Source organism: Heterodontus francisci, chromosome 5 (assembly GCF_036365525.1).
Source record: "Heterodontus francisci isolate sHetFra1 chromosome 5, sHetFra1.hap1, whole genome shotgun sequence".
NCBI lineage: Eukaryota > Metazoa > Chordata > Chondrichthyes > Heterodontiformes > Heterodontidae > Heterodontus > Heterodontus francisci.
This window is the reverse complement of record NC_090375.1, coordinates 165,916,663-165,931,647: the sequence shown is the minus strand read 5'-3', so window position 1 is coordinate 165,931,647 and position 14,985 is coordinate 165,916,663. Positions and strand designations below refer to the sequence as shown.

At 42.6% G+C, this 14,985-nt stretch overlaps 1 protein-coding gene across 1 annotated transcript in view; it reads left to right on the top strand.

The window, feature by feature from the left end:
* The first annotated feature begins 1,417 nt into the window (after positions 1 to 1,417).
* The window catches only part of timm21 (translocase of inner mitochondrial membrane 21), a 33,697-nt gene continuing 20,129 nt past the window's right edge, over positions 1,418 to 14,985 (top strand). The window contains exons 1-3 of the mRNA XM_068032326.1: positions 1,418 to 1,817; positions 10,684 to 10,746; positions 13,223 to 13,320. Of these exons, the coding sequence (XP_067888427.1) occupies positions 1,520 to 1,817; positions 10,684 to 10,746; positions 13,223 to 13,320 (459 nt within the window). The 5' untranslated portion in view covers positions 1,418 to 1,519. The remainder of the gene's footprint in view (positions 1,818 to 10,683; positions 10,747 to 13,222; positions 13,321 to 14,985) is intronic.

Sequence of the window (14,985 nt, the reverse complement as noted above, 5' to 3'; positions counted from 1 at the left end):
GAAGGCAGGGAAATGGAACTGAGGAAATTGCTCTTTCAGAGCCAGTGTGGACATGATGAGCCGAATAGGCTCCTTCTGCACTGTAAAGCTTCTGTGATTGTGATATTTCGTTGTGATTGTGATATTTCGTTCCATTTTACTTATGATTTTGAGTTTATCGTTTGTGCTTCTTTAAAAAGGAGGTACTTTTGTTAATTTGATTTCGTCTGGAGTCAAAGTCATTTACGGAACAGGAGGCCATTCGGCCCATCGAGTCCATGTCGACTCTCCACCCAGCTATGCAGTCAGTCCCACACCCCGGCTCGATGTCCATAGCCCTGGGAGTCTATTTCTCTCAGGTGGCCATCCAGCTTCCTTTTGAAGTAATTGGTTGTCTCCGCTTTCACCACTCTTGTGGCAGCGAGTTCCAGGTCATTACCACCTGCTGCGTAAAAAAGTACTTCCTCATATTCCCCCTGCATCTTTTGCACAAAACCTTCAATCCCCTAGTCCTTGTAGCATGTGTTAATGGGAACAGTTTTTCCTTGTCTAACTTATCTAAGCCTCATAATCTTGTACACTTCTATTAAATCTCCCCTCAATCTCCTTTGTTCTACGGAGAACAAACCCAGCTTTTCCAATCTAACCTTGTAACTAAAATCCTCCATTCCCTGGAACTATTCTGGTAAATCTCAAGGATTCTCACAACCTTTCTGAATTGTGGTGACCAGAACTGGATGCAATACTCCAGTTGACACCTAACCAGAGCTTTATAAAGGTTCAGCTAAACTTCTTGCTTTTGTACTCAATGCCTCTATTTATGAAGCCCAAGATCCCATATGCTTTACTAACCACCCTCTCAATGTCCTGCCATCTTCAAAGATCTAAGCACATGCACCTCCAGGTCCCTCTGCTCCTTTAGAACTGTGCCATTAAGTCGATATTGCCTCTCCCTATTCCTTCTTCCAAAATGCATCACCTGTCTGTCCGTTCTGCTAAACTGTCTATGTCTTGTTGCGGACGGTTTATATCATCCTCACTGTTTGCCACACCTCCAAATTTGGTGTTGTCAACATATTTTCAGATTCTACTCTATTTTCCAAGATACAAGTCATTTAAATAAAGCAAAAAAAAGCAGTCGACCCTGCACTGATCTTTGGTGAACACTACTGTCAACCATCCTTCAGTCCGAAAAGAAACCATTTACTATTACTCGCTATTTTCTGTCTAATTGGTATTTTATAAGAGCTGGACTTGCATTGTGTTTAAGAAATTGTTACAAGCTCGACGATTTGGAACAGTTGAGGACCTGAATTAGATGCAGTCCCACCATTTTAACAGCAGATACATACCCCATTACAGCTACAACCAATGTACAAGGAAGACGGAAGTGCAACATGGGCTTTGTAGTTTTCTGTCAACCAGCAAACAGATTGAACTACAAGTCCCACCGTTCCGATCACACTCTGATTCAGCCGAAGAATGGTGCGAGGTAGCAAGATATTACGGGAAATCTAAATTCTCGACTTTGCAAAAAAAAATGGCCAATCTTTATTTTTTGCGAGCGGTGTACGCACACAGAGTAAGGCTGATATACCAATACAAAACGCAACTTCGGCTGCAATACATGGCAGTGTCCGGAATTTGTAACTCACTTCTGGTGAGGCCCGGGATTGGAGGAGCCAGCCCTTGTCTGTTGCAAAAACTGGGCTCAGCTCCCCCTCGGTGCATTTTTACAGAGATTAGACTGAGAAGAAATAGCATTGCTCCAGAAAGGAAGCAGGACAATAAAGTATCCTTAAAAAGGAGGGCACCACCTGCATCAACAACTCAGAAAGGTAATTGTTGCAAATGGACGCCTCCGAACTAACGCTTGAAATCTGTGTGTATAGCAGATGAAATTTAATGTAGAGAACTATGAAGTGGTTCGTTTTGGTAGAATGAATGTGGAGAGACAATATAAATTAAAGGATACAATTCTAAAGGGGATGCAGGAGCAGAGGGATCTGAATGTATATGTGCATAAATCATTGAAGGTAACAGGACAGGTTGAGAGATCATTTAATAAAGCATACAAAATCCTAGGTTTTATCAATAGAGCGTAAAACCAAGGAAGTTATGTTAAACATGTGTAAAACACTGATTTGGCTTCAACTGGAACATTGTGTCCAGTCTGGGCACCATGCTTCAGGAGGGATGTGAAGGCATTAGAGTAATGCAGAAAAGATTCACAAGAATGGTTCCAGGGATGAGGAACTTCAATTAAGTAGATAAATTGGAGAAGTTGGGAATGTTTTCCTCGGAGGAGAAGGTTGAGCTGAGATTTGATAGAGGTATTTGAAATTACAAAGGGTCTGGACAGAGTAGATAGGGAGAAACTGCTCCCATTGGTGGAAGGATTGAGAACCAGAGGGCACAGATTTCAGGTAAGTAACAAAATAAGCAATGATGACCTGAGGAAAAACTTTCATGCAATGAGTGGTTAGGATCTGGAATGTACTGCCTGAGAGTGTGGTGGAGGCAGTTTCAATCGTGGCATTCAAGAGGGAATTGGATTATTATCTGAAAAGGAAGAATGTGCAGGGCTACGGGTGAAGGTGGGGGAGTGGAACTAAGTGAATTGCTCCTTTAGAGAGCTAGCACAGACACAATGGGCCAAATGGTCGTCTGTGCTGTAACCATTCTATGATTAGTACTAGTGCTGTTCATCGTGGACATGGTCAGTATGAAACTATCAGCCATTCCACTTCCATCCCTCAGCTTTCACATTTGCCCCGAATCCAAAGTTACGTGGTAAAGAAAAATGGAAGAGGATAGTAAACATTGGTGATTGATCCCAGGAAAATAGTCTAATATGAATGTTAATTAAAACTCAAAAGAACTTGTATATATGCAGCACCATATCACATTTCTGGCCAACCCAAAATGTGTCTCATGTTTTACTGGAATCTATCTGGAAAAAGTAGAAAATTGACCAGGTATGTTCTATCAAGAAAAAACAGGACAAACCCAATTGGGCCGAATTATGTCCCATTTGTCTATTTTCAGTTATCAGCAAAAGGATGCAAAGTATTGTCAATAGTACTATCAAGTGGCATTTACTCAGCTATAATTTGATCAGCAATAACCTGCTCACTGATGCTCAGTTTGGATTCTGCTGTGAACACTCAGTTCCAGACCTCATTATAGCCTTGGTCCAAATGTGGACAAAACAGCAGAATTCCAGAGGTGAGATGGGAGTCAAAGAACAAAGAAAATTACAGCACAGGAACAGGCCCTTCGGCCCTCCAAGCCTGCGCCGATCCAGATCCTCTATCTAAACATGACGCCTATTTTCTAAGGGTCTGTATCTCTTTACTTCCTGCCCATTCATGTATCTGTCTAGATACATCTTAAAAGACGCTATCGTGCCCGCGTCTACCACCTCCGCTGGCAACACGTTCCAGGCACCCACCACTCTCTGCGTAAAGAACTTTCCACGCATATCCCCCCTAAACTTTTCCCCTTTCACTTTGAACTCGTGACCCCTAGTAATTGAATCCCCCACTCTGGGAAAAAGCTTCTTGCTATCCAACCTGTCTATACCTCTCATGATTTTGTACACCTCAATCAGGTCCCCCCTCAACCTCCGTCTTTCTAATGAAAATAATCCTAATCTACTCAACTTCTCTTCATAACTAGCGCCCTCCATACCAGGCAACATCCTGGTGAACCTCCTCTGCACCCTCTCCAAAGCATGCACATCCTTTTGGTAATGTGGCGACCAGAACTGCACGCAGTATTCCAAATGTGGCCGAACCAAAGTCCTATACAACTGTAACATGATCTGCCAACTCTTGTACTCAATACCCCGTCCGATGAAGGAAAGCATGCCGTATGCCTTCTTGACCACTCTATTGACCTGCGTTGCCACCTTCAGGGAACAATGGACCGGAACACCCAAATCTCTCTGTACATCAATTTTCCCCAGGACTTTTCCATTTACTGTATAGTTCACTCTTGAATTGGATCTTCCAAAATGCATCACCTCGCATTTGCCCTGATTGAACTCCATCTGCCATTTCTCTGCCCAACTCTCCAGTCTATCTATATTCTGCTGTATTCTCTGACAGTCCCCTTCACTATCTGCTACTCCACCAATCTTAGTGTCGTCTGCAAACTTGCTCATCAGACCACCTATACTTTCCTCCAAATCATTTATGTATATCACAAACAACAGTGGTCCCAGCACAGATCCCTGTGGAACACCACTGGTCACACGTCTCCATTTTGAGAAACTCCCTTCCACTGCTACTCTCTGTCTCCTGTTGCCCAGCCAGTTCTTTATCCATCTAGCTAGTACACCTTGGACCCCATGCGCCTTCACTTTCTCCATCAGCCTACCATGGGGAACCTTATCAAACGCCTTACTGAAGTCCATGTATATGACATCTACAGCCCTTCCCTCATCAATCAACTTTGTCACTTCCTCAAAGAATTCTATTAAGTTGGTAAGACATGACCTTCCCTGCACAAAACCATGTTGCCTATCACTGATAAGCCCATTTTCTTCCAAATGGGAATAGATCCTATCCCTCAGTAACTTCTCCAGCAGCTTCCCTACCACTGACGTCAGGCTCACCGGTCTATAATTACCTGGATTATCCCTGCTACCCTTCTTAAACAACGGGACAACATTAGCAATTCTCCAGTCCTCCGGGACCTCACCCGTGTTTAAGGATGTTGCAAAGATATCTGTTAAGGCCCCAGCTATTTCCTCTCTCGCTTCCCACAGTAACCTGGGATTGATCCCATCCGGACCTGGGGACTTGTCGACCTTAATGCCTTTTAGAATACCCAACACTTCCTCCCTCCTTATGCCGACTTGACCTAGAGTAATCAAACATCTGTTCCTAACCTCAACATCCTTCATATCCCTCTCTTTGGTGAATACCGATGCAAAGTACTCGTTTAGAATCTCACCCATTTTCTCTGACTCCACGCATAACTTTCCTCCTTTGTCCTTGAGTGGGCCAATCCTTTCTCTAGTTACCCTCTTGCTCCTTATATATGAATAAAAGGCTTTGGGATTTTCCTTAACCCTGTTTGCTAAAGATATTTCATGACCCCTTTTAGCCCTCTTAATTCCTCGTTTCAGATTGGTCCTACATTCCCGATATTCTTTCAAAGCTTCGTCTTTCATCAGCCGCCTAGACCTTATGTATGCTTCCTTTTTCCTCTTAGCTAGTCTCACAATTTCACCTGTCATCCATGGTTCCCTAATCTTGCCATTTCTGTCCCTCATTTTCACAGGAACATGTCTCTCCTGCACGCTAATCAACCTCTCTTTAAAAGCCTCCCACATATCACATGTGGATTTACCTTCAAACAGCTGCTCCCAATCTACATTCCCCAGCTCCTGCCGAATTTGTCCATGAGTATTTTAAAGCTTACGGAATTGGGATCACTATTCCCAAAGTAGTCCCCTACTGAAACTTCAACCACCTGGTCGGGCTCATTCCCCAACACCAGGTCCAGTATGGCCCCTTCCCGAGTTGGACTATTTACATACTGCTCTAGAAAACCCTCCTGGATGCTCCTTACAAATTCTGCTCCATCTAGACCTCTAACACTAAGTGAATCCCAGTCAATGTTGGGAAAATTAAAATCTCCTATAACCACCACCCTGTTGTTCCTACATCTTTCCATAATCTGTTTACATATTTGTACCTCTATCTCACGCTCGCCGCTGGGCGGCCTGTAGTACAGCCCCAACATTGTTACCGTACCCTTCCTATTTCTGAGTTCTGCCCATATTGCCTCACTGCTCGAGTCCTCCATAGTGCCCTCCTTCAGCACAGCTGTGATATCCTCTTTGACCAGTACTGCAACTCCTCCACCCCTTTTACCTCCCTCTCTATCCCGCCTGAAGCATCGATATCCTGGGATATTTAGTTGCCAATCATGCCCTTCCCTCAACCAAGTCTCAGTAATAGCAATAACATCATACTCCCAAGTACTCATCCAAGCCCTAAGTTCATCTGCCTTACCTACTACTCTTCTTGCATTAAAACAAATGCACCTCAGACCACCACTCCCTTTGCGTTCATCATCTGCTCCCTGCCTACTCTTCCCCTTCGTCACGCTGACTTCATTATCTAGTTCCTTACAGGCTTTCGTTACTACCTCCTTACTGTCCACTGACCTCCTTATTTGGTTCCCATCCCCCTGCCACATTAGTTTAAACCCTCCCCAACAGCGCTAGCAAAAGCACTCCCAAGGACATTGGTTCAAGTCCGGCCCAGGTGTAGACCGTCCAATTTGTAATAGTCCCACCTCCCCCAGAACCGGTCCCAATGTCCCAAAAATCTGAACCCCTCCTTCCTGCACCATCTCTCAAGCCACGCATTCATCCTGACTATTCTTTCATTTCTACTCTGACTATCACGTGGCACTGGTAGCAATCCTGAGATTACTACCTCTGAGGTCCTACTTTTTAACTTGGCTCCTAACTCCCTAAATTCTGCTTGTAGGACCTCATCCTGTTTTTTACCTATATCATTGGTGCCTATGTGCACAATGACAACTGGCTGTTCACCCTCCGCCTTCAGAATGTTCTGCAGCCGATCTGAGACATCCCTGACCCGTGCACCTGGGAGGCAACATACCATTCGGTAGTCTCGTTTTCGACCACAGAACCGCCTATCTACTCCCCTTACAATCGAATCCCCGATGACTATAGCCCTTCCACTCTTTCTCCCGCCCTTCCGAACAGCAGAGCCAGCCACGGTGCCATGAACCTGGCTACTGCTGCCTTCCCCTGGTGAGCCATCTCCTTCAACAGTATCCAAAATGGTATACTTGTTTTGGAGGGAGATGACTGCAGGGGACTCCTGCGCTGCCTTCCTGCTCTTTCTCTGCCTTTTGGTCACCCATTCCCTTTCTCCCTCAGCAATCCTAATCTGCGGTGTGACCAATTCGCTAAACGTGCTATCCACGACCTCCTCAGCATCGCGCATGCTCCAAAGTGAGTCCATCCGCAGCTCCAGAGCCATCATGCGGTCTAACAAGAGCTGCAGCTGGACACACTTCCTGCACGTGAAGGAGTCAGGGACATCAGCCATGTCCCTGAGCTCCCACATTGAGCAAGAGGAGCATGTCACGGGTCTGAGATCTCCTGCCATTTTTAATCTTAAGCTTAACTTAGTTAAATGAAAAAGGAACGAAAAGTTTTTACCAATCACACGATTAAAAAAAAAGAGAAATAGAAAAAGCCTTACCTTATCTACACACCACCGAGTCCTTTTTTTTTTGGTTAGAGGAGGAGGGCGGGTGTGAGACACTACCCGTGTAGTGTCTCGGGCCCAAATATATAGGGTTTCACTTACCCAGCAGCCCCCTGGTCTCCGGCGAGAACAAAAGGAAATTAAGTTTACTTTGAAACTGACCTTCCCAGCTGATCACTCGCTCGCACTCTCTGCTCCCGAATAAGCTGCTGCAATGAAAGTCACTGTTCTTGACATCAAGGCAGCATTTGACTGAATGTGGCACTGAGGAGCTCTAGTAAAATTGATGTCAATGGGGATCAGGGGGAAAACTCTTCACTGGCTGGAGTCGTATCGAATACAAAGAGAGATTGTTCTTGGAAGCCAGTCCTTTCAGCTGCACAACATCTCTGCAGGATTACCTCAGGGCAATGACCTAGGCCCAACTATCTTCAGCTGATTCATCAACGACTTTCCCTCCATTGTAAGGTCAGAAGTGGGGATGTTCACTGACTGCACAGTGTTCAGTTCCATTCTCAATTATTCAGATAATGAAGCAGTATGTGGCTGCAGACAGCATGAGTCAGACAACATCCAAGCTTGAGCTGATAAGTGGCAAGTAACATTTATGCCACTCAAGTGCCAGGCAATGACCATCTTCGACAAGAGAGCCTAACCATGTCCACGTGACATTCAATGGCATCACCATCATCAAATTCCTCCATCATCAGCATCCTGAGGCATTGATCAGAAACCTAACAGGACCAGCCACACACATACTGTGGCTACAAGAGCAGGTCAGAAGTTGAGTATTTTGTAGTGAGTAACTCACTAAAGCCTTTCCATCATTTACAAGACAAAAGCCAAGAGTCTGGTACTCTTCTTGCCTGGATAAGTGCAGCTCCAACTACACCAGCCAGGGCAGAGCAGTCCACTTGATCAGCAACCCATCCACAACTTCAACATTCATACTCTCTGCTGGAGCAATGTGGCTGCAGTGAGTACCATCAACAAGAAGCACTGCAGAAACTGGCCAAGGCTTTTTCAATAGCACTCCCAATCCTGCGACCTTCTCCACCTAGAAGGAAAAGGGCAGCAAGTGTATGGGAAGACCACCAACTGCAAGTTCCACACCATCTTGATTTGGAAATATATTGCCACTTCTGCATTGTTGTTGGATCAAAATCTTTGAACTCCTTACCTAACAGCACCGTTGGAGTATCTACACCATATGGACTGTAGCGATTCACCACTACCAAAGGTGATTCGCGATTGACAATAAATGCTGGCCTTGCCAGCAAAGTCCACATCCCATGAAATATTTTAGTCCACAGCAGCATGTACTTCACTGGGAGCCAATTTGTACACAGATAGGTGTCACAAACAGCCATGTGATTGATCAGCTAATCGGTTTCTGGTGGTGGTGGTTTGAGATAAAGGCCGGCTACCCGGACCCGACGATAAATGTCTGGGTCGGATCGGGTTGCACTTCGGGGTCCAGCCAGGTCAGACACCCTCTATTACAGGTAGGTGGCTCCAATGTTAATTTAATTTTTGGACTAGAAAGGTGGTTTTGTTACAGTTATTTTAAGCTTGTAGAGATCAGCAACAAAGTGAAAAACGGAATGTAAGTTAACTGGTCGGGTTGGGCACGGGAAAAAAATGGAAGGACTCGGGTCAGATCAGCTTCGGGTCAGATGTGGTTCTGTCTGGCTCAGGTCGGGTTTTTTTCTTTTGCAGACCCGAGCAGGCCTTTAGTTTGAGAGGAATGTTGTCTAGGAAAGACAAAGACAAAATAAGAATCTGCATCTTCTAATTGGCAAAGAACCCAATAAGTGAGATTATTGCCATCTACATATTCCATTCCATCCATTTTTATATTTCTGGGGCAGATTTACTGTTTTAGTTTATAGTTGTTGGCAATTGGTATGTTAGTGGAAACTGAATATAGTGATCACATCTGAAATGTAAATCTAGAGCACAATGTCAAGATAAACCTTGATGGGACAAGCAGAAGGTGCTAATTTGGATTGATGCCAAGAAGTTTTTCATACACAGTGATCTGAAAATGGAATTGATTTTCAAGTAATGAAAGAAAATGCATTGGAGTCAATTAAGAGTGGCTGTAATTCAGGACTAAGAGTTTTCACCAACTGTATAAACTAAGGTGGGCTGAGTGGATGAGGAAAATCATATTTATCTTGTGATCAAGAATAAAAACACTGTTTCGTACCTTCTGCTTGTTTACCAAGTGTGATGGTCACTGAGGCTGATTGGAATGGATCGACCAAAGATAAGCAAACTCGCACAGACCAAGGATTGAACCTGGGGCCCCTCTGGTCTGTATAGCTCTGTGCAGCACTAAGGGATGCAATTATCCAATGAACTGGTGGGGTATTCATCTTCATCCATTTCTAATTTTTAAACTAATATTTGTAAATATTTTAAAGTACTGATTGTTATAGTTTTTGCTTTCTCCCAAAACTTACCTTGTTTTCAAGGTATGAAGTGTTTTGCATAAGCAGATTAAACTTTAATGAACTGAAACCTGTACCATTATGTATGTCCTGAGCAAGAGAGTCTGCTGCAATTACCCTTCACTTATAGTATATTGTAGTGGTGACCTTGTGGGATGCTCACCATGCTCTCCTACCTAACCTAACAAATTAGAACTGCTACATTGGCAGATCTTTGTTTTAAGCTGACACTAATAAATTTATTTACAAGTGAGATATTACAGAGAAGTAGTAATATCCAAGTGAAGCCACAGATACGATATAGATAAAATCTGTCCAAGAATGGTGAAATTATCATTTTCTAGAATGTATTTCGAGCATGATTCATTACACAAGATTTGTGGATGAAAATATTTTAGGAGCCCATGGACTTCATTACGACCAGGTGAGGAAGTGGTCTCAGGTTCCCCTTTCGCCCCTTCTCTGGTTTAACAGCAACAAGGTTTATTCTTTGAACACAGCGATTTAGCTTACCTGGTTCTCACACCTGCCATGGATTTAAACATTACATTTTGACCTTCCCTCACCTGATTGTTAGATTAATCAGTCTGGCCTATTTCCCCATAGACAAGTCTCCATTTTGAATTTCAGGTGAGGAAAGACAGCATCCATTTTCCTATTGGCTATGAAACATTTTGGGTTGTCCTGAGGACATGAAACCCCCTATGTAAATACAAGTTATTTCTTAAAAGTTGTTTAATGGTACAATCATTGGTACAAAAAATCTTTCAAGTTAAAGAAATTACGTATTTTTCTTACAATAGCCCGAGGATACATTGTAAAGTCTTTTATCATAGAGTATTTCAACAATTGATGGAAAGTTTTAAGAATGCACAAATGATGATCATAATTGATCAAATCATGGTAATATTCTTAATTTATACCCTTTTAAATATCAAGGTTTGCTGTTAAATGACTTTATTTCAAATTCGTGTGTCCTTCAGTAAAAGAAGCTGGAAGAGACCTTACCTATCTCCTAGTGGTGTTGGTTGGGATTGGCATAACAGGTAAGAAATCTTTTGTATGTATATCCTTGCGCTTATCCCACTGTAGGTTGGCAAATGTTAATGCTCTGCATAATTCCACGGCCACTAAATCACAAGCCATTTGTACACTTTTTTTATATGAATTCAAGGAGTAATGGGGGGGGGGGGGGAGGGGGGGAAAGAGTGCTTGCTAATTAATGCCTCATACACAAATCTATAAATTAAGTTTAAAAATTAATTGTCAGTAAATAACTTTCAGATGATTTTAAATTGTTGTTTTGGGTAGGTAGGGGAAAGCAAAAGAATAGTTTTTTTTTTAGTTCTCTCCATCTTCCTAAACCATGTACACCTTGTGAATAGGCATCAGACTTTCTCCGAGCAATTCTTATATTTTGAACTTGGTTCTCAGCTAGTTCTAGAAGGTGTATGACAGTGGCCTGAGATAATTATTATTTTTCCTCCCCACCCCCCCCCCCCCCCCCACCCCCTTTACTAATTAGACTGACTGCAATACTCTTGTGGAATTGAATATTATACTTTACTGGCAACCATTGAGAAGCTCTGTTCCACAAGTTGGAGATGTCACCAATGTGTGGGATTAGCTGTTTATTCATCCCAAATTGAGCAAAATATACAGATAATACCAATCATTTTCAGATTTTGTGGGAGGACTGCTTGCAAACATTGTCAAAATGCTGTCCTAAAACTTTTGAAAAGATGTGATGAAATGTAGTATGGGACCTGATGTCTTATAAGATTTTGCTTTTACAGTTACTTATAGGTGTTGTCTAAATCTACAATAAATCTCACACATAATGTATAATCATTAACTGTTCAATATTCATAAAACTGAAGTCTGCATTTGTGTTTTTTTTGACTTGCAAGTTCAACAGAATTATGTCTTTGATGCAGAAAACCAAAGTGAAACTTGTCTCGTGTAATTGATGAAATATGGAAGCTGTTCCAAATTTTTGTTTACAGGTTACAAAACTTCAGGCAGTAAAAATATATTTGATTTAAGTCTGCTTTCTGAGGCTCAAAGTACTGTACTACATTGTGTCGGATTGGAGGGCAGGGAGAGGTGGACTAGTAAAGGGGTGATGCTTCTGAGCATCTGGAGCCTCCACTCCCAAGAGATGGGCTATTTCCTCGAGCCACAGAAATGCAATTTTAGGAACAGTGACCTACTCAACCAGAGACAGTCTTGAAACCCACGGTCATCTTCCTACTGTGTATCCTCCTGTTTCCAGATCGCAGTGCAATCTCATCTCATGAAATGACTACCTCTCTTCTAATTCACTTTCTCGTTCATGTCTCTTCTCATTTTCACCAACTCTTCCTCCTGTGCAATTATAATAATTAGGGTCTTGCAAATCCTTAGTTAATCTCGTGTACATCCTGAAAGGGACCATATGTTCCAGTCTCTAACTTAGTGCCTTAAGCTGTTCGCTGTCTCTAAATGTCAAACTTTTTAGTGGTCAACTGCCACAAGAGACTGAGTTGGTAGCTAATCAACTCTGGTGTCTCCACAAGATGGAGTTTTTATCTTGCCATGGTTACCGATACAGTGGCTTAGCTGTATATTAATCTAACCTTCTCAACAGTTTATCACTTGGACAGCACGATCGTACCTGTTCAAATCTTTCAATTTCTGTTTATAGTATCATGGAAGCTTTTCATTCAAACCACTTGCATCTTTACACAAATCAACAGAAATCTATACATGGATTGAATGAAAAACATTCCAGTGTGTCATTTAGTTTTGATTTTCCTTCTGTTCACCTAAACGTTCAGATGTTTTCTGTCCTCTGACTAAGAGGGTTAGATTAGTTACTGAGCATCTGCCAATTTTGATTTGAAGCAGGATTCCAGATATTAAACCCATTTATTTCCCCCTCTAGCCGTTCTGAATGGGTGAATGAGACTGGGAACTAGCAGCAAGACTGCAGTAGAGACTTGCCTACAGCTCCATAGCAATAGGAAGTTAGTGTCCCAGTCCATTGCAACATTTGGCCAAGTCTGAGGTTTTTAAAAGGACAAGGAAACTTCTTTTCCCTTTACTACAACAGCCCCACAACCCCACTCCACCAAATCCAAACACATAAGTTCAACAATTGAAATGCTTTGTAGAATGTGGCATCATTTTGTTTCTGGTTTTGTCTCCCGTGGAAACTTCTCATTTCAAGTCTCCTTGCACATCCAGGAGGGGCTCTGACAAGATAAGTTGCAGACATGGCCCAGTGATGCTCCATCAACTGACCTAGATGATATCATTTTACTTTCAAATGCAGATCCAGGACTGCTCAAAGTGAATAATGAACCTAGGTATCTTCTATGTTCCCCAGATTTCAAAGGGAAGAATTCTACTTAATGCAAATCAATAAAAAAAGAAACTAATGGATAAAATCTTTTGAAAATCTCTTTGTAGAGAAAGTGGTTCATACTGAAAATACCACAGCACATTCCTTCTCCTTTAACATCTAATTCGTCATTTCAGGTGGATTATTCTATGTAATATTTAAAGAGCTGTTCTCCTCCTCCAGTCCCAGCAAAATATATGGCGATGCTCTGAAGAAGTGTAGAGCCCACCCAGAGGTAGGTTTTTAAATATTCAGCTTTTTTTATTTAAAAAACCCTATATTTTTCATTTCTGATGCAGGTGCGGAGATTCATTTGTGTTTTTTTTATGACTATGTTTTACACCTGTACGTAACACTTCACAAGCTATCATCCCTCTCCTTTGAGTTAAAAGATTAATACAAGGCATGAAGAGCTTCAGTTATGTGGAGTGACTTTAGAGCAGAGATATAAGGAGAGATTTAAAAGAGATGCTCAAAATTATGAGGGGATTTGATAGAGTAAATAAGGAGAAAGTTTTTCCACTACTGGGTGGGTCAGTAACCTGAGGATACAGATTTAAGGTAATTGGCAAAAGAATCAGAAGGGACAGGAGGAGAATTTTTTTTAATGCAGCGAGTTATGGTATGCATTGCCTGAAAGGGTAGTGGCAGCAGATTCAGTAATAACTTTCAAGAGAAAATTGGATATATACTTGAAAAATTTGCAAGCCGATTGAGAAAGAGCTAAGGAGTGGGCCTGATTAGCTAGCTGTTCCACCACTGGCACAGCCATGATGAGCTGAATGGCTCCCTTCTGTGCTATAATATTCGATGACTAGGTAGAATAGCTGTTATGGTATTTTAGAATCATAGAGTTATACAGCACAGAAACAGGCCATTCGGCCCACCATGTCCGTGCCGGCCATCAAGCCTATCTATTCTAATCCCATTTTCCAGCGCTTGGCCCGTAGCTTTGTATGCTATGGCTTTTCAAATGCTCATCTAAATACTTCTTAAATGTTGTGAGGGCTGCTGTCTCGACCACCTCTTCAGGCAGTGCGTACCAGATTCCAACCACCCTCTGGGTGAAAAAACTTTTCCTCAAATCCCCTGTAAACCTCCTGCCCCTTACCTTAAATCTATGCCCCCTGGTTATTGACACTTCAGCTAAGGGAAAAAGTGTCTTCCTATCTATCCTATCAATGCCCCTCATAATTTTGCATACCTCAATCAGGTCCCCCCTCAGCCTTCTCTGCTTTAAGGAAAACAACCCTAGCCTGTCCAGTCTCTCTTCATAGTTGAAATGCTCCAGCCCAGACAACATCCTGATCCTTTGCACCCTCTCCAGTGCAATCATATCCTTCCTATAGTGTGGCGACCAGAACTGTACACAGTACTCCAGCTGTGGCCTAACTAGCATTTTGTACAGCTCCGTCATAATCTCCCTGCTCTTATATTCTGTGCCTTGGCTAATAAGGGCAAGTATCCCATATGCCTTCCTAACTACCTTATCTACCTGTGCTGCTGCCTTCAGTGATCTATGGACATGTACACCAAGGTTCCTCTGTACTTCCTATGGTCCTACTATCCATTGTATAATTTAATAATGTCAATTAATCTTTGCTCTAAGGGAAATGTTGTTAACCTAGTCTTTTATTTTGCATTTTACTTGGTGTGATTTAATTAGTCAATTTCGCATAGTGCGCATGCAATATGAAGTCAAGCTGAAGTCAGGACAATTAGACTGGGGAGCTGGAAAGGGGACGGTATGGGTACAAAGAGCGAACAGATCATCTGATGATGCAGTCTGCCCCACTCAATTCTGATGCTTTGTGTATCATAATATATGATGGCATAGTGGGAATGTCACTGAATCCAGAGACTCGGGCTAATGCCCTGGAGACACAGGTTCAGATACCAC